Source organism: Eptatretus burgeri, chromosome 9, assembly GCF_056783735.1.
Source record: "Eptatretus burgeri isolate ZD-2024b chromosome 9, Ebu_testis_v1, whole genome shotgun sequence".
In the NCBI taxonomy this organism is placed as follows: domain Eukaryota; kingdom Metazoa; phylum Chordata; class Myxini; order Myxiniformes; family Myxinidae; genus Eptatretus; species Eptatretus burgeri.
Genome location: NC_140969.1, coordinates 30,504,573 through 30,524,275, shown reverse-complemented (window position 1 = coordinate 30,524,275; position 19,703 = coordinate 30,504,573). Strand labels below are relative to the sequence as shown.

General features: G+C 46.2%; 1 protein-coding gene across 1 annotated transcript in view; it reads right to left on the bottom strand.

The window, feature by feature from the left end:
• LOC147019826 (complement C3) overlaps nucleotides 1–19,703 on the bottom strand; it is a 271,920-nt gene that overhangs the window by 234,287 nt on the left and 17,930 nt on the right. Inside the window, exons 2-6 of the mRNA XM_085894593.1 lie at nucleotides 10,371–10,560; nucleotides 5,122–5,281; nucleotides 3,401–3,471; nucleotides 3,153–3,250; nucleotides 125–207 (exon numbers count right to left, since the gene is read on the bottom strand). Coding sequence (XP_085750719.1) covers nucleotides 125–207; nucleotides 3,153–3,250; nucleotides 3,401–3,471; nucleotides 5,122–5,281; nucleotides 10,371–10,560 — 602 coding nt within the window. The remainder of the gene's footprint in view (nucleotides 1–124; nucleotides 208–3,152; nucleotides 3,251–3,400; nucleotides 3,472–5,121; nucleotides 5,282–10,370; nucleotides 10,561–19,703) is intronic.

The following is a 19,703-nucleotide window of genomic DNA, read 5'->3' as shown; positions in this document are numbered from 1 at the left end:
TGCAACTTCCCAGATACATACATCTCTCAAAAAGGAAAGAAAACAACAATTAAAAGAAGAAGAAAAAAACTAACATTTTGTAAAGTTAAAACCACAAGTTGCACGTGACTGCTTATGTCCTTACCATATTCCTCGACCTTGAACCCCGATGTATAATTGAACTGTGGCTTGTCTTTCATCCAAGATACAATCTTCCAATCCCCAAGACTGCATGACAAACACAAAAACCATTCATGCATGATGTCATTTTTGCTGTTTGTAGCAAGCTCAGTGGCAAATGGTTAGAGCATCTGCTCCAATTCTGGTAGGTCAACAGTTCAAATCCGATCCTGGCTGGGTCATTCCAAAGCTGAGTCATTCACAAATGGTACATGCTGCTTCCTCGCTTGATGCTCAGATTTTAAATGAAAGAGCATGGGCAAACCCCACAGGGGGATAGCAAATCGATAATAACACATTCAACTGAGAGTGACCAAGCAACTGCGGGGAGGAGCAAATTCCTCCTTAATTGCCTCACTGAGTATGGAGAGAAAAGCGATGTCATAAAGATAGTATCGCTGGTACACAGAATAACCTGTGAAGTTATGTTACTTCTCCTAAAGTTGGCATCTGTTTGTCTGAAGTCAAGTCCAATGTTGTCTCATGTAGGTGTAGGTGTAGGTGTAGGTGTAGGTGTAGGTGTAGGTGTGTGTGTGTGTGTGTGTGTGTGTGTGTGTGTGTGTGTGTGTGTGTGTGTGTGTGTGTGTGTGTGTGTGTGTGTGTGTGTGTGTGTGTGTGTGTGTTGCAGCTCCTCTAAGAGCCTTTGTAGACCCTGCATAAAAAAGTAAGCGAGCAATGTGTATATTTGTGCACCATTTCCCAATTAAAACGTATTTTTAAATTATCACATTTTCATTTTGTTCCTTTTCGAAAGTTCACTGTTGGCATAACAACTTCATTGTCTATTATATAATGTGAACTGTGGTGTCTGTCCGTGCGTTCGTCTGTCTCCCGTTTTCAGTGGCCGCTTCTCATGGTGCATTTGAAAACCTCAGCACGCAGGCAAAGCTTAACATTCAACCAGACGAAGAGCACGATACCAAAGGAGATACATTTTAAACATATAAAGACAACATGGAATTGCAGTTTGTTTAACAGCGAGTTAAGACACAACATTAGGTTTATCACAAAGTTGAACAAACTATGTGAGCGTTGTTAATAATAGTAGCCCATACTGAATGTCTTTGAACAAAGGTTGCAGTGCAAGTCAATCTTTTAATTAAAGAAAAACCTCCATTTAGTATTGTGACTTTAAAAGAACGATTCATAAATGAAACTGCATAGGCTTCAGGCCACAGATCTCAGCTGATGGCCCAGTGCAATTGGAATTATCCCAGGTATATAAACATGATATATTATCAATGCACATAAGCAGGTGGCATGTTTTTACACAGGTACATCTCCAACTTCTGAGCATGCACGTCGAACATCTGAGATGGATTACGTCATTTTGAAAGTCGTGCGTTGAGAAAGTAAATAAGTGTAGGCATATAATTTCACTCACAACAATTTATTTGATTTTTAGTAGAGTTTCACTCTCAACAACAGTTTGTACCAGGTTTGATGGATATCAAGTGTAGCCATTCCTTCAGATAAAGTAAAGTGGAGGATAGTCTGTCTGTCCATAGGCAGCATTCCAAAATGCCCCAGAGTGATTATGTTGTGTGTATAAGTCAGAGCTCTTGACTTGGGTTTTTAAAAGTCCTAAAACAAATTTGTATTATAAAAATGCAGTTCGGCAACGTGAACGTTGTCTTGCTGGTAAATATAAGGTGTGACCATATTACTGCATCAAAGGTGGTATTATGTTGTTCAAAATATAAACCGGGTATAAAATGCATAGAAAGGCCCTGTCACACCTTGACGTTTTCGCCAGCGTATGGCAAGGTCTCAAAATGTATGTAAAACGCTGGCGTAAGCTGAACTATTGATGTTTTTTTTAAGTTTAGGGCATATAATAACGTGATGGACGTATGCATAACGTATTAGTAACGTACACAGAACGTTTTAATCACATATGGATAACTTATACCAACGAATGCTGAGCGTGTTGTCGGCGTTCACAACCTATGCCCAACGATAGTCTAACTTATGCATAGCGCGCGGCAGCGTTTCGCCGACGATCACGTGGCGTAGGCTATTCATAGGCTGCGGCTCGACGATTCAAATCATAACCGCACTAGACATCGAAGTGTGAAGCCGCTGTCACACCTTGACGTTTTAGCCAGCGTATGCCGACGTATGAAAAATTTGCCGAACCAAGCTGGCACACGTAGAATAAGTTATGGGTAAGTTTTGTATACGTTAATAGCACGCTGGCATAACGTCGTAGTACGCTGGCATACGTCGTAGTACGCTGGCATATGTCGTCATACGCCGAGTACGTCGAGAAATTTTCAGCATGTTGAAAATTTCTCGACGTACTCGGCGTGTGACACATGTTCCACATACGCTGGCATAAGTTGTAGGCACGCTACGCGATCGTTGACACACTTTGGCATACGTTACTTGTACATTACACATGATTTAAATTATTTAAATCGTTGAGCGGCAGCTTATTAATTATATTATATTATAACCGCACCAGAAATCGAAGTGTTAACATCACCGTCATACCGAAGAAAAAAAACCAAAAAAAACCAAAAAAAACAGGGAGTCTGGAACACTGAACTAACCATTACATTGACGTGTTTCGACTTATGAGTAACGTACAAGTAACGTGTGTCGACGTGTGTCAACGATCGCTAACGTGCCTACAACTTATGGCCAGCATTATGTGGAACGTGCGAGTCATACGCTGGCATACGTCGAAAAATTTCAAGCATGGAAAATTTGTCTTACACCTCGGCGTACGACAACGTAAAACAGCATACAAAGACGTATGCCAGCGTACTACGACCTATGCCAGCGTACGACGTATGCCAGCGTGCTCTTAACGATTACAAACTTACCCATAACGTATTCGACGTGTGCCAGCGTTTTAGCCAAATTTTGCATACGTCGGGCATACACTGGCTAAATCGTCAAGGTGTGACAGGGCCTTAAGATGTGCACAGCGGTCAGGTAAGAAACTTTGTTAAAAAGTAACTGTTTTCAGTGTAGTTAAATAATACCTGGTAATAGCTGGGACATGAAAAGGCCTGAGTTCCATCACTTTCTCGACTTCAAAAGCATTTTTCTCAATTCTGTCCACGACAACACCATCTGGGTTCTACACAAATGATAGTCACTTTTGAGTCAACTTTGAAAAGCCATAATTACAATTATTGGCTTTTTGGAGAAAGGGTTGAAATTGCATCTCGCTATATTATTATTATTGCATTTCCTTTGATGTTTCTGAACAAAAACGATTTTCTCTCACCATGATATCCACTACCAGCGAAGATAAAATGGGGTTGAGTTGTCGGGTCACGGGAAACAACCGGATATTCACTGCAGGCAAGAAAATCATGATAAATAACTGTGATAAAAGTATGTACTGAAACTATAAGAGTCTCATCATGTCAAGTTATGCTTCCAACAATGAGCTCGAAGAAATCTTTATCTTCTTAACACGCCCAAAATATTTCTGATATCATTGCAGAAAATATGAGAAATAGCGACCGAGTATTTGAAAGATTTAATGTGGAGTTGGAAATGTTACTTCCCTCGACTTTCATATTCTTATATCTTTGTGGAAATAAAAATGACTGTTTTTACAGCCATTTTTCCCTGCTGTGCAGGGGTTAGGCTTTTTCTTGAGGCAATGTTTTATGGCCGGATGCCCTTCCTGACGCCAACCCTGGTTGCCTCTTACGACACACAGGGATATGGTACACCTATTCTAACCGGGGCATACACCGGGACCAGTACACTGGTACTCACTTCGCCAACCTCAGATGGATGACAGGCTGAGTCAACCCCCTGGTGTTAATTCAGCAGCCAACGGGGCTTGAACTCAGGACCCTGGGATCCCAAGCCGCCACCCTAACCACTAAGCCAACACCAGGCTTGCTTTGTGGAAATAAAACAGATTGTATTCAATGAGTTCCACTGCTTATCAAAAATAACTGCAACAGTTTCTGGTCGCACACCACTACCTTTGTTTTAACCAATGCTTAATAGGTCTGCTATCGCAGATCCGTCGCACCGGAGCAATGTGCTTCACGAATGGCCGAATCAAAAGGATTTTTCTTCCTCTCTTCCATGAATTACATTGATCTTCAATTACAAGTCTGGAGACGGCGATGGTTCACGAGCAATGTACACGGTTCACCTTTTTTATTTTTTGACCTTCGAGGGGACGCCACGGGCAAAATGGCGGGAAGCGGGAAAAATGTAAATGATGAAAGTTGTAGTACTCGAAGAGCACTATTTGCATAACAACTTTCAATCGAAACAGTTGAAAACCCTAGGAGCTTGATGCCCAATTCATTGATTTTTTTTTAACATTTTCTAAGTTCATGACCTTGTGACCTTGACCTTGGGATGAAAATGAAAAATCGAGCTCTGTGGGGCTATGCAGGTGCTATTGGGCTAACCAAATACCGAAAACCCCTGCCAGATTCGACAAACCCCCTCGGAGAAAATGTAACTTGAAATCAGCTTCCCCCCAAAAACACATGTTTTTTGGGCATGGCTCCACCCATAATGGGTGCAGCACGCCCATTCTCAGGTAAACACAACCAGATCATGATATAAACATCCCACCCAAATTTTATCAGGATCGCATCAAAACCCACGGAGCTATGCTCGGGACAGACAGACAGACAGACAGACAGACAGACAGACAGACAGACAGACAGACACACCCATAACGAATATAGTGGTCACTTACTGACTCGTGAACCAAAAACAGCCTGTGATGAGGCTGCGGGTAGTAGAGTCGATTCTCCCACGAGAATCCTGTTTTTTTTTCCCCTCCCCACTGTTTTGTGCTTCCCTCTCCTACCAACCGTGTCTTCTGCTCCCCTTGTTGTACATTCTGTGTGTTAGTTCTTATACGAGCCTCCACATTGTATGCAAAAAAACCTGCTGTCTTTTTCTGCAACGTACATCCTGCTTGTAAAGGACTGAAAAAAGAACAAGCTTTAAAAACATTACCATCATTGTTCGGCGTGTAGATTGGCTGATCTGTTTGTGCAAATACAAGACCCCGTCGGGATGTCAGAGGGATATCAATCTCCATGTGTTGACCGCCATCCCACTTCACCATCAAACGTACAAAGTCCTCCTTCCATTTCTCCACCTCTTTTGGTGTAACCTGATATTGTACAACAGGGTATGCGTGTGTGTATATGTGTATTTAGTTAGATACAGTCAGTCAGTTAGTCCTCAAAGCTACAAAAGGTGTTTATCTGGCAGGATGAAACAAACAGAAATGGGAAATGCAATAAACTGAAGGTGCTGTTTTATTGAGTAAATGATGTATGAAAACCTTGTTAGTTGTCCTCAATGGTATTGTACGTCTGAAAGCTATAAAGGGTTGGATACAACTGAAACTAAGCATTTGCATTAAACCATGCTGATGCTCTGTGAGCAAAGATACTTTCAAATATATATGTCACTTGGAATTTGTACCCACATGTTGTACTTCATAAACATTCCACCTTATTCACCCTATCATTTGCCTGAGGACACCTTCCATCTACTTGGAAATTAACTAACATCACCTTCATCAGCCAACTTCTTAATGGCCACAATTATTCCCACATTATTGCGGGGTTGGCCAGGGGGGAGTTTGGCTCAAGTCTTTCATCAATTGGCAGGCCAGGCATGACGTTCCAATTAGTTTAGGGTAGGAATTTGGAATTTGGCCAGCTTGCCAGCATTAGCTTGCCGACTCCACAAAGGATACCATGGGATTTTTAGCATTCACCAACGAATGCTGGCAGATGGGACTCCAAGTTTAACATCCATCCGAGGGACAGCACGCACATTGACACCTCACCTGCACGTAAATCATTGAGACAACAGTTTATAGCTGGGCCAAGATTTGAACCCAGATTAGACAGCTTGGAGGCGAGTGTGCATTCCTCGAGACCATCCTAACAGCCCCAATAACAATGTTAATAAGCCTTCATATGATAAGTTGTACGACTTGGCACAATTCACCATTCCTAATATCTGCCAATTTACACAAAATTTGAGGGAAGTTCTCAGAATGGATAAATTGTCATTTCACAGAATTTTTGTTTAACATTTGTTGAACAGAATTGGTGAACCACAAAAGGAACTGAGTCTGCAGAAAATGCTGTCTCATGTTAACACGTTTCTGTCTGTCCATCTCACCTGACATCTCCGACTCTTCTGTATTATTATTTCGTATGTAACCTGTAGCTGCTCGTTGCATCAGTGTCGGGAGCTCGGCTGTGCTGCTGATGCAGTGAGCCCTATTTCCAGTCAGCTGGTACTCATTTTGCTAACCTCAGAAGGATGTCAGGCTGAGTCAACCCACTTGGTGTTACGTAACGGCCACGTAGGGGCTCAAACCCATGACCCGAAGATCTTAAGCCAGCCTCCTTTAACCATTAAGCCAACACCAGGCTTGACTCCTCTGTGGCTTCCCTGGATATTCTCTCTTTAGTTTTCACAGGCCCCTCCCCTTTTCCAGAGATGGTGTTGCTGTCTTTTTCAAGAACTCCATTCCTCACTCTCCACTGGCAAAGAAGGCTGCCTTCATTCCTGGATTGTGACTTGTTCCACTGACGCAGTCAATGTCTTTCGATCAATGGAACATTCTCCTTCTCCCCCTCCTCCTCCTCCTCCTTCATATGCAGCACAAGGCTGCGGGTTGCATCATCGGCTGAGGGTGCGGCTGTGCCGCTGATGCAATGCCCCTATTACCAGTACACTGGTACTTATTTCGCCAACCTCGGAAGGATGACAAGCTGAGTCAACCCCACCTGGTGTTAATTCACAGGGTGACAGGGGCTAGAACTTCGGACCCTAAGATCCCAAGCCAGCCACTCTAACCACCAAGCCAACACCAGGCTTGAACCTTCTCTCCTTCCCATGAAGGATGCGAGGGTGCCCCAAGGCAGTGTAATGGGTCCCAATCTTGTTGCTCATCTGCAGAAAGGACCTCTCCGATGCTTTGCTAACGAATCCACACTGTGTTGTATAGTGTTACGAATTTGGAATTCAATTGCACACAACATACAGGTTCCCTTAGACAGCTATGTCGATAAGTGCATGTTCCCAAGATAGCTCACCTTCCATTGTTTAAACGTTTTGAAATCGATTAGATGCGCTGCAGATCGATTTAATAGTTAGGGAGCGAACAATGGAGACGTCCCTCCCCCTCTTCTGCGAAGAGGAAGAAGAACCCTGCCATCCCATGTCGTCAACAACTCCTTCCCACCCGTGGTTGAGCGGGGGGTGGATCACGAGGGCATGAGTCACGCCGGGTGCGGGGGAGGGGGTGGGAAGGATAAAGGGGAGATCCTTTCTTTGTTCGTGTGGGAGTCCAGTGGTAGGGCTGAGTTTGTGGGAGTCCCGTGGTAGGGCTGAGTTCGTGGGCTGAGTTCGTGGGAGTCCCGTGGTAGGGCTGAGTTCGTGGGCTGAGTTCGTGGGAGTCCCGTGGCAGAGTTCGTGAAGAGTCCCGTTCTGAGTCCCGTGTGCAGAGTTCGTGTGCTGAGTCCCGTGGGAGGAGTAAGCTTTTTGCTTCAGAGAGAGCAGTCGTTCAGCAGGCCATCGGGTCCTGCTTGGCTTGCTTGGCTTGAGGCCTTCGGAAGCTTTTTTCTTCGGCTGGCTCAGTGAGCTTCGGCTGCTGCTTTGTTTTGGAAGGAACTTGAGCCGGTTGTTCGGCTCGAGCTGCGAGTGGAGGCTTCTTCCTCTTCTTCTTGGTTCATGGAACTTTTCGTTCTCCATTTTGTTTCCCGGCTTGGTGCGATGCATCGGCCTCTTCTTGGAGTTGGTTCCTCGGGGAAGCGACAATCGACAGGAAGGATCGGCACCTCGTCTCACCGGCACATGTTGAGAAGCGCGGGAGGATTCGCGGGAGCTCGGGAAGGATCGCAGCGATTGGATCCAGCTCGCTCTCGCTGGAGCCTGGGTCCGGACAAGTTGAAGACCACACGAGGTGGAAAGGTTTGAGTCAAGCTCTGAGTTTCAGCTAACCTGTCCTCCGAGCTGGAGCTCGTGATTAAAGGCCTCAGCCACCGTTTCGTGTGTGTGTGTGTGTGTGTGTGTGTGTGTGTGTGTGTGTGTGTGTGTGTGTGTGTGTGTGTGTGTGTGTGTGTGTGTGTGTGTGTGTGTGTGTGTCCGTAGGCCCGTCTAATATGTAGGAACTGCTGTTAAGTGTGAATGACTGTACATAATAAGTAGAAGGTTGTAGTTCTTTTGTCGTGCTTTTGTTGCTTGTATAATTGCATACGTGTTTTGCCTTATTTAATTGCATACGTGTTTTATTATAATAAATGTCCTTGTGTGAATGTAAACCTGCTCGTTGCATCCATTCCCTCATTGACTGAACATTTCGTGTGTTGGGAGTAAGAAAGCCATTGGTTTGCCGTAATAGGGGGACATTTGGACCGACGGTTCTTGGCGATTACGCCGCTCGGAATCGCGCATGAACAAGCTCGCCTCGGCGGTTTGTTCCGTACGAGTTCCGTTGAGGGTGGAATACCTCGGTTGTTGGATCACGTGGGTATTTAGGTACATTGAAGATTGGCAATCGACCCTACCCCACGTGATTTGCCGATTGGCGTATTTCGGTTCTTGTACAAGGACCCGTCACTCGGAGTTATCCGGGTGGCGATCTATATTCCGGGCGATCGGTCAGGCCGACTCGACTTGCGGTTCCGTTCAGAGCGGTCGGTTGGCGGCCGACACCCGGCCTGTAACAATAGTATAACATCCCACTGATAGGTAGACAGCAGCTGCATCACTTTCTTCTGTTCTGGAATGAGTGGATGCTCGTATGAAAAATGGAACATGTCCTTCAATTCAGTAAAATCCATAATATCACCCTGTTGCACCAGAAGGATCGTCAAATGAATCCAACTTGTCTATTTCCCATTGTCAGCCACTGGAAGTGGTTACTCTCTTCAACTTCCAGGCCTCACCATCAACCATGACATTTCCTGGATCACCCACATAATAAAGCTGTCCTCCAAAACCAGCTACAAGCTGGATATCTTCTGGCATTCCAAGTCTTTCCTTGAAAAATGAAAACTACTCACAATCTATAAGGCTTGGATCCAGAGCTCAATTGGGTACTCCTCTCTCCTATAATCTGGGGGCCCAGCATCACAGCCATCTCTCCTGGCTTCTGTGAAATATAGAACTCTTAACAGTATTCAAATCTTCTGTGTTGAGGCCGAAGCACAAGGTCTGTTGCTTTCACATCACAGACAAGTCTGTGGCCACTCTGTTTTTTTTTCCTGCCTCTCCTCTCGTATAAGTCCTTCTGCTTTCCCAGTCCTCTGACCCTCCTCGGGAATTCCAGAATGCACCTCGAATAACCATCTCCTGACTGAACCTTCAAAATCCCGACTGACAGCAAACCTCAACTATTTTGTTCTGATGTGGAATAGCCTTCAAGAGGCTGTGCTATCACACTATTCCCTCCAGAGCATAAAGCAGGCAGTGCACCACCATCTCACATCATCCCCCTCCTTACCCACACTTTTTTCATCTCAAGTGATCCTGTCTAACCCTACCCTCGTACTTGTAGGTTGTAGTGTTTCTTCTTCTTCTTCTTCCTCTTCCTCTTCCTCTTCCTCTTCCTCTTCCTCTTCCTCTTCCTCTTCCTCTTCCTCTTCCTCTCTCTCTCTCTCTCTCTCTCTCTCTCTCTCTCTCTCTCTCTCTCTCTATCCCTCTATCCCTCTATCCCTCTATCCCTCTATCCCTCTATCCCTCTATCCCTCTATCCCTCTATCCCTCTATCCCTATCTCTATCTCTATCTCTATCTCTATCTCTATCTCTCTCTCTCTCTCTCTCTCTCTTTCTCTCTCTCTCTCTCTCTCTCTCTCTCTCTCTTCTTATACTGTATGGTCATTCTCTTGTTTATTGTGCTCATAAATCAACCTACTGTCTTAGCGTCAGTTAATACCTTCCATCACCTTTCTCTTCCATGAACTTCAAACTGGAAGAAGAGAAGAAAGAAGTATGCTGTTGAATGAAGGATATCTTGCAGATCAAGTTGCTTCACGTCATGCCTTTAAGTTTAAAGCATGCCAAAACAAGAAACTTCAAACCCAGTTTATTGGGTATGGCACATTATGTCTCATTAACTTCACAAACCCACGTGTATGATTCTCACATTTATATTAATTCAACCAATTACTGTATAACCTTATAAGTTTTGCCACAAAATTACTATAAATTGCTGAAACAAACTACTTACCTGAAGCTTAGTGAAGGCAATGAATTTGTTATCCCATTGCAATTTCACTTTTTTCTCATCCAGAGTAGCGCCAGTGTGTGGGTTCACCAAAAGAACATGTACTTCGGTGATTTTTTTCTGATCCACCATTAAAATTGCAACTGCGAGGTCATCGTACGAAGAGGTTGCAGCCGGCGCAATCACAAGCACCCTAGTGGGGGGTTCATCAGGGTAGACATAGCAAACAAAATGGTGATATTTATCATCATCTTATCATGAGCAAAAGTATTAAATTCACCATGCACATCTGTTGTATTTGCTGGCATAATTTGTCCGGCTTTGCAGGAAAGGCGTATTGATGTAATTTGTTTCATTTTGGTAGCTGCTTCAAATTAAACTAAAGAAGGAAAGCAGGTTAATAATATAAGCAGGAGTAACTACAACAGCACTCGGTAGTGCGCATACCTCCGCCAGGCTGAACAGTTCACATTTTGTATTCCACAGATAGGCCGAATGTAGATCCAGACCTGAACCAAAATCTAATCGGTTTGTTCTCATCACTGAACCAACTCATCCACCTGGTTTTGTCATAACTCGTCAACAACTTTTTGAGATATCATGCTCTAATATCGTTTTTGCCCCATCTCTCAATGGTGAAGAATCACTAAGAAAATTAAAAATTTCTGGTATCCGGATCCAGATCTTCATTGCAAACAAATCAATTTGGCCTTGTCAAACCCAAACTGTACACCAAGTTACGTCTGAATCTGTCCATAACGTTTTAAGATATCATGCTATACAGTATATACTTTTTGGCCCCATCTCTCAATGGTGAAGAATCACCTAAAATATTGTAATCTTCAGATCTTCACCAAAATGTAATCATTTCGTCCTTGTCACACACCCTACATCTCCACGACATTTCATCAGAATCCATCCACAACATTTTGAGATATCCTGTTCACAGACAGACAGACAAACAGACAGACAGACAGAAGTGAAAACATTACCTCCATCCACCTTCGGTGGCAGAGGCAATAACAACTAGGTGTGCACTTATGTAACTGCGAGCAGTTACAGGTATGCTGGGGCCCAAGCCTCCCCACATTGGTCAGTGTGAAGTGTTCAGAGAATAATTTTATCGGTTTTAGCTTTCATCCAATTTGAATATCAAACCATGTGACATACGACCTTGTTTTTTTTCTATCCAATATGGCTGCTCACACCATTGAAATATGATGTCATACTAATCAAACATTACTCCTCGTGGTGAGTCGATCAGATATTTGTAGTTTCACATCGATCGATAAAGGGGTTCAAGAGAAGGAATATTTTTTCAGGTTTTCACTAAATCCAACATGGCTGCCAGACCACATGACCAATGACGTTTTAGTTATCAAACTTTTATCCCCATGGGTAGTCAATGGATATGGTGTGAGAAATGGAGAAGGTGAAAGGATCTTGGAGTTTGCTGATGGAGCTGATTTGTTGCTCTGTAATACTCAATTCCAGAAAGCGAATAATAAGCTTATTACATACACGTCAGGTGGGTTGACGACAACCATTGACTACCTGATGGTGCGTCGGCGAGATAGGGGAAACCTCCGGGACACAAAGGTGATCCCAGGGGAGGAGACTGTCTCGCAGCACCACCTGGTTGTCTGCGATATAAGGGTGAAAGGTGCGCGGAGAATTTGGCGGGTGAAGTACCAACCGAGGATGAAGGTGTGGAGGTTGAAAGAGGCAACAGTGAAGGAAGCATTAAGAGAGAGGCTGAGTATGGTTGAAGATGATGTGGTTGAGCTTGAAATTGGTTGGATGTCAATGAAAGATAGTCTATTGGGAGCCGTTGGTGAGGTATGTGGATGGACAAAAGGACCACCGAGGCACTCGGAAACATGGTGGTGGGATGATGAAGTTGGAAAGATGATTGAAGAGAAGAGGAAGAAGTTCAAGGAATGGCAAAAGGCAAAGGATACGGTGGAAGAAAAGGCTGCACATGAAAGTTATAAGGAAGCCAAGAAGGCTGTAAAGAAAGAGGTTGCAAAGGCGCAGGAGGCCCATAGGAAAATGTTCGGAGAACGCTTGGATTCGGAGGAGTGTAAGAGAGCGATATTCAGGATTGCAAAGCAGATAGCGAGAGAGAGATTTGATGTGACGGGGGTGAGTTGCTTGAAGGATGAAGTGGGACAAATCGTTGTGGACTCAGATGGAATTAAAGGAAGATGGAAGAGATATATGGAAAGGCTGTTGAATGTAGAAAATGAATGGGATAGAAACATCGAGAGTAACCCGGTTTTAGGACCAGCAGAGAAGATAACTGAGAAGGAAGTTGAGGAAGCTATAAGAGCAATGAAGAGTAGAAAAGCAGGAGGGCCAACGGGAGTTGTGGGAGATATGTTGAAGGCAGCGGGAAGTTGGGGTGTGAAGAGAATGACAGAGATCTGTAATCTGGTGGTGAAAGAAGGCCGCATTCCAGTGGATTGGGAACCGAGTACCCTCGTCCCTCTGTACAAGGGGAAAGGTGACCCTCTGGACTGTGGCTCCTATAGAGCAATAAAGTTATTGGAGCATGGAATGAAGGTATTGGAAAGGGTGTTGGAGAAGAGGATAAGGAAGAAGGTAAAGATTGACGAAATGCAGTTTGGATTTATGCCAGGAAGAGGAGTGACAGATGCAATTTTTATTGTAAGGCAATTGCAGGAGAAGTACATGGAGAAGAGGAAGAAGTTGTTTTTTGGGTTTGTTGATCTGGAGAAAGCATTTGATAGGGTCCCACGCAAAGTAATGGCATGGGCATTGAGGAAGTTAGGAGTGGAGGAATGGTTGATCAGAGTAGTGATGGCCATGTAGGACGATTTGCCAGGACGCTCAGCTGTAAGGACGAAGGATGGGAACAGTGGTGAGTTTGAGGTGAGGGTGGGAGTGCACCAGGGGTCGGTACTAAGTCCACTTCTATTTGTAGTTGTGATGGAGGTGCTGGCTCAGAGGGTAAAGGAGGGTTTACCGTGGGAGCTGCTGTATGCAGATGATCTGGTGTTGATTGCAGAGTATGGATGGACTGAAGGAGAAGATGAACAAGTGGAAGGAATGTATGGAGGCAAAAGGTTTGAAGGTGAATATCGGAAAGACGAAGGTGATGGCAAGTGGTAAAGCATGTGGTGAGGTGGAAAGGACTGGGAAGTGGCCGTGTGCTGTGTGCAGGAAGGGTGTCGGAGTAAACTCCATTCAGTGTACAATGTGTGCTGAATGGGTTCATCGAAAATGTAGTGGGGTGAGAGGGTCATTAACCAGTGTGGCAGCTGCATTCAAGTGTAAGGTGTGCATCGAGGGAGCAGCAGATGAAGGAATTGTTGAGTTGGATCTTGGAGATGGTGTGAAGCTGGAAGGGGTGAAAACATTTTGCTATCTCGGAGACATGCTGAATGGAGAAGGTGGATCAGACTCTTCAACGGTTGCTAGAGTGAGATGTGCATGGAAGAAGTTTCGGGAACTGAGTGGCGTTCTGACGAAGAGGGGAGTGTCGTTGAAGCTGAAGGGAAAGGTGTATGCTTCATGTGTGAGGAGTACGATGATTTATGGGAGTGAGACATGGGTACTGAACATGGAGCAGCAACAAAGGCTGGAAAGGGTGGAAATGCGAATGGTTCGGTGGATGTGAGGAGTATCGTTGAGAGAGAGGAAGACAAATGATGACTTGTGGAAGATGATGGGAATAGAGTCTGTGATGGAGGTTGTGAAGAGAAACAGGTTGAGATGGTTGGGTCATGTGTTGAGCAAGGATGAAAGTGACTGGGTGAGAGGAGTGTTGGAAATGAGTGTAGTCGGAAGTAGAGGACGGGGAAGACCGAGAAAAACTTGGCTAAATGTGGTGGAAGAGGAAATGTGGGCAAGGGGATTAAGAAGGGGAGATGCAGCAAACAGGGTAAAGTGGAGAAGATTGTCATGGGGCCAGCAAGGCTAACCCCCGCTTTAGCGGGGAAAATGGCCTTTAAATGCTTGTGTGTGTGTGTGTGTGTGTGTGTGTGTGGTAGTCAATAACAAACATACTTAAAGTTTCAAATCAATTGGTTGAGCGGTTTGAGAGGGGGTGATTTTTAAAGGTTTCAGCTCTGATCCAACATGGCTGCCAAACCACATGACTGATGATGTTTTAATTTTAAAACTATATTCCCCATGGGTAGTCAATCAGAGGCTATATATGAAGTTTTGTATCGATCTGTTAAGCGGTCTGGAGAAGAAAAAATTCTTTCTAATATATGACTGCCAGACTGTCACGTCATAATTTTAATCACGTCATCAATCGATCACGTCATATATTTAAAACTGAACTCAAATTGGACAGCAAATCACATATATAAAGTTTCAAATTTTTCGGACAAGGATTTTGATTCGTTCAATTATGGCTTCCGCACCACTTCACCGATGAAGTCATCGTTGTCGACCATTATTCCATTCCCCATGGGGAGTTAATGACCCATATCATGTTTCAATTTTCCCATTCAGCGGTTTCAGAGAAGAAGATTGTCAAAAGTTTTTCCTTAAAAGTTCCACGGAATCAGAATTATTTTTTATGCGGTTATATTGATTTTCAAGTAATAAACAAAGCACTGAACGTGGTGTTTAATTCTAATAATTTTTTGAGGTTTTGCAGATATAAAAGCAAACCCAGTGTGGGTACCGCCCCCAAAAAGAGGGGGAGAGAGGGGGAGAGAGGGGAGGAGGGAGAGAGGGGAGGAGGGAGAGAGGGAGGAGAGAGAGAGAGACGGGGAAGAGAGAGAGACGGGGAAGAGAGAGAGAGACGGGGAAGAGAGAGAGAGACGGGGAAGAGAGAGAGAGACGGGGAAGAGAGAGAGAGACGGGGAAGAGAGAGAGACGGGGAAGAGAGAGAGACGGGGAAGAGAGAGAGACGGGGAAGAGAGGGAGGGAGAGAGAGAGACGGGGAAGAGAGGGAGGGAGAGAGAGAGAGAGAGAGAGAGAGAGAGAGAGAGAGAGAGAGAGAGAGAGAGAGAGAGAGACGGGAGGGAGAGAGAGAGAGAGGGAGAGACGGGAGGGAGAGAGAGAGAGAGAGAGAGAGAGAGGGAGAGAGGGAGAGAGGGAGAGAGGGAGAGAGGGAGAGAGGGAGAGAGGGAGAGAGGGAGAGAGGGAGAGAGGGAGAGAGGGAGAGAGGGAGAGAGGGAGAGAGGGAGAGAGGGAGAGAGGGAGAGAGGGAGAGAGGGAGAGAGGGAGAGAGGGAGAGAGAGAGAGAGAGAGAGAGAGAGAGAGAGAGAGAGAGAGAGAGAGAGAGAGAGAGAGAGAGAGAGAGAGAGAGAGAGAGAGAGAGAGAGAGAGAGAGAGAGAGAGAGAGACGGGAGAGAGAGACGGGAGAGAGAGACGGGAGAGAGAGACGGGAGAGAGAGACGGGAGAGAGAGACGGGAGAGAGAGACGGGAGAGAGAGACGGGAGAGAGAGACGGGAGAGAGAGACGGGAGAGAGAGACGGGAGAGAGAGACGGGAGAGAGAGACGGGAGAGAGAGACGGGAGAGAGACGGGGGAGAGAGACGGGGGAGAGAGACGGGGAGAGAGACGGGGAGAGAGACGGGAGAGAGAGACGGGAGAGAGAGACGGGAGAGAGAGAGACGGGAGAGAGGGAGGGAGAGGGAGGGAGGAGGGAGGGGAGAAAGGGAGGGAGGGGAGAAAGGGAGGGAGGGAGCGAGGAGGAATGGAGGGAGGAGGAAGGGGGAGGGAGGGAGGAGGAAGGGGAGGGAGGGAGGAGGAAGGGGAAGGGAGGGAGGGGAGGGAGGAGGAAGGGGGAGGGAGGGAGGAGGAAGGGGAAGGGAGGGAGGGGAGGGAGGAGGAAGGGGGAGGGAGGGAGGTGGAGGGAGTCGGAGGGAGAGAGGGGACGGAGGGGCAGGGAGGAGGAGGGAGGGAGAGAGGGAGGGAGGGGGGAGAAAAAGGGGGGCAGAGAGGGGAAGAGGGAGAAGGGAGAGAGGGAGGGGAGGAAGGGGGAAGGAGGAGTGACGGGAGGGAGGAGGGAGAGAGGGAGGGGAGGAAGGGGGAAGGACGAGTGACGGGAGGGAGGAGGGAGAGAGGGAGGAGAGGGAGGGAGAGAGAGGGGAGGGAGAGAGAGGGAGGGAGAGAGAGAGGGAGGGAGAGAGAGGGGAGGGAGAGAGAGGGAGAGGGAGGGAAGGGAGGGAGAGAGGGAGAGAGGGAGGGAGGGAGAGAGGGGGAGAGGATGAGAGGATGCGAGGGTGAGAGGGTGAGAGGGTGAGAGGGTGAGAGGATGAGAGGCTGAGAGGATGAGAGGGTGAGAGGGTGAGAGGGTGAGAGGGTGAGAGGGTGAGAGGATGAGAGGGTGAGAGGGTGAGAGGGTGAGACGGTGCGAGGGTGAGAGGGTGAGAGGGTGAGAGGGTGAGAGGATGCGAGGGTGAGAGGGTGAGAGGGTGAGAGGGTGAGAGGGTGAGAGGGTGAGAGGGTGAGAGGGTGAGAGGTTGAGAGGATGCGAGGGTGAGAGGGTGAGAGGGTGAGAGGGTGAGAGGGTGAGAGGGTGAGAGGGTGAGAGGATGCGAGGATGCGAGGTTGCGAGGTTGAGAGGGTGAGAGGGTGAGGGTGAGGGTGAGAGGGTGAGAGGGTGAGAGGGTGAGAGGGTGAGAAGGTGAGAAGGTGAGAGGGTGAGAGGGTGAGAGGGTGAGAAGGTGAGAAGGTGAGAAGGTGAGAAGGTGAGAGGATGAGAAGGTGAGAGGGTGAGAGGGTGAGAGGGTGAGAGGGTGAGAGGATGTCATCCTCAAGTGTTGCAATAAAATTTATGGGGAATCTGTTGAAACGGACACCTGATCAGCACTCTCTCCTACCAATTCTTCGAAGTTCCTCCGACCATTTTCGTTGTGTTCTTTCATCCATTTTTCTGTCCCAAAAGCTGTGTCCTGCTGTCTTGAATCGTTTGGTTTGTCTCTCGAGTTCAGTCAGGATTACCTGTGTTTGGTGAGCCACTCCCTCCCCCCACCCCCCCCCCATTTCCTACCTTGTTTAAGCTCCATTTACTTCATTGACTGTTACTACTGAACCCTTTGCTCAATCCTTTTCCCCTTCACTTTCAACAATTAAAACCAAATATATCTCCTTCTTTACCCTGAAAAGAAACAAGAATAAACTCTTGAGGAAAAAAAAAACCCACAAAAACCCACAATAAACAACAACAACAACAACGGTAAGAAAAAAATATAAATTGAAACTCCACTTTTATTTTCCTATCCCATCTTTGAAATATCCACAAACTCAATGAAACATTTCTCTTCCATAAAACCTTCACAACATCAAATAATTTTTTTTTTAATGTTTCCAGAATGTATCTTAAAGTTTCTAACTCCACTTGTTACTCCATCAGAAACAACCCATTCATTCATTCTTCTTCTTCTTCAATATCTTCCTTTTCTCTTTTATATTGAAATAAATTTTCCAAAACCTCTTCACTCCGAAACACTAAGTTCATCTAACCTCCTCTTTCACTTTACAGCCAAATTTTCACACCAACTAAAAATATTCTCACCACCACCTCACCCAGTAAGTCTGTCGCAGGTTATCCAGTCTGGGAATCCTGAGGCCTCAAATTTACAAAGGCTGTGTGCACAAGACAAAAAATTTCCACTTCACCTCCATTCATGGTGTCAAACCCTCCATGTCAGTAACATCCCCCCCCCCTTTCTGCTTCCTCTCATCCTGCCCCCTCTCAGCTTCCCCCCACCCTACTCGTCCATCTCCCAGTTTCACGACTGCACCTCCTCACGGCTTTGCCCCCACCCCACACCTCCCGGCTTCATTCGCTCCGCACCCTCTCCTTGCTCCTTTCCACATCACCTATCTACTATCAGAGGCTTATATCCCCCTGTCCCTAAATGGGTCGACCTCAAATATCCGGTGCCTCCATTCCAACCTGATAGATCTCGCAGTCCAGGCTGCTGCCCACAAACTGGACATCATCTACTTAACTGAATCCTTCTTCACACAGGACATCCCTGACTCCTTTATGTCTCTCCCTGGCTATAAAACCAAACCTGGTCTGGTTTGATCAAACCGAACCTGGTCTTAGCGTCACAGTCGCATTTCACATCAAAAACTCCATCTACTGCTCTTACATCTCCCAAACCCTAGGAGTACCTCTGGCTATGAATGTCCCTCTGCTCCCACCTCATGTTTTCTGTGTTGTACCGTCCTCTGAACAGTGATGATTCCATCTACATATCTCTCCAAGATGACATGGACCAACTTTTAATCACTCATCCCAACTCTCTCGTCCTCATATGTGGTGACTTCAAATGTCACCATGCTGATTGGCTGGGTGTTGGTACCTCTCTCACCAGACATGGCACTTCTTCAAGGACTTCTGTGATCCATGGGTCTGACTCATTCTGTGAACTTTCTCACCCAGATTTGTACCAAGGGCAAATCTTCCCTCCTGGATTGGGTGATGACAAACTTTCCCACCAATGTATCTTGCTCAACCTCTGCCCCAATTTCCTCATCTGATTATGCGCTTATGAAGGTCAACATCTCTCTGACCTTTCTCAGAGAACAGCCTCTATGCCGACGGGTCTGGCAGTGCATTTAAGCAAACTGGCAAGGACTGCAAGGGGCCATCAAACTTCAGGACTGGTCTCCGACATCTACCTCCCCTGATATTAACTCAGCCTTCGAATACTTCCACAAAAACCTGCTCTCCCTTATGCATAGATTCATTCCATCCCATCTTCAGTTGTCCTACCCTTCCTCCCACCCTTGGTACACTGAAGCTTATGGCAAGGAGTTGTCCTAAATAAACTTTCCTTTGCTTCATTGAAGGCAAATCTGACTGAAGGCAATCTCATTTCCTTCCACAAAGCTCAGAACAAATGTGTGTCTACCCTCAGGAGAGCCAGGAAACAACATATTTCTCATCTCAAGTCTGAAATCTCAGACCTGTCTCCCTCCTCCAAATCCTCGGGGCATCTAGTTAAGTCTGTTTCTGGTGTATGTTACCCCTCCATCCCTTCCTTTACCTCAAATGGCCACACAGCTGACACTGCACATGAAAAGGCTGAATGCCTAAACTCCGTGTTTGCTTCTAAATCTTGTGCCCCAAACCCATCGCATTCTGTGCCCACCTTACCCAGTGGCACCCAACTGTCCCTGGACTCTGTGTCCTTTTCTCCTGACAAAGTGGAGAGTTTGCTGTCAAACCTCGACTCAGATTCAGCAACCGGTCCAGACGGCATCAGCCCACATGTCTGAACAACCTGCTCTGTTGCTCTTGCTCACCCTCTTTCTGTTCTATTCACCCTCTCATTTGCTCAAGGTCATCTGCCATCTGCTTGGAAATCAGCAAACATTACCGCTCTGCAT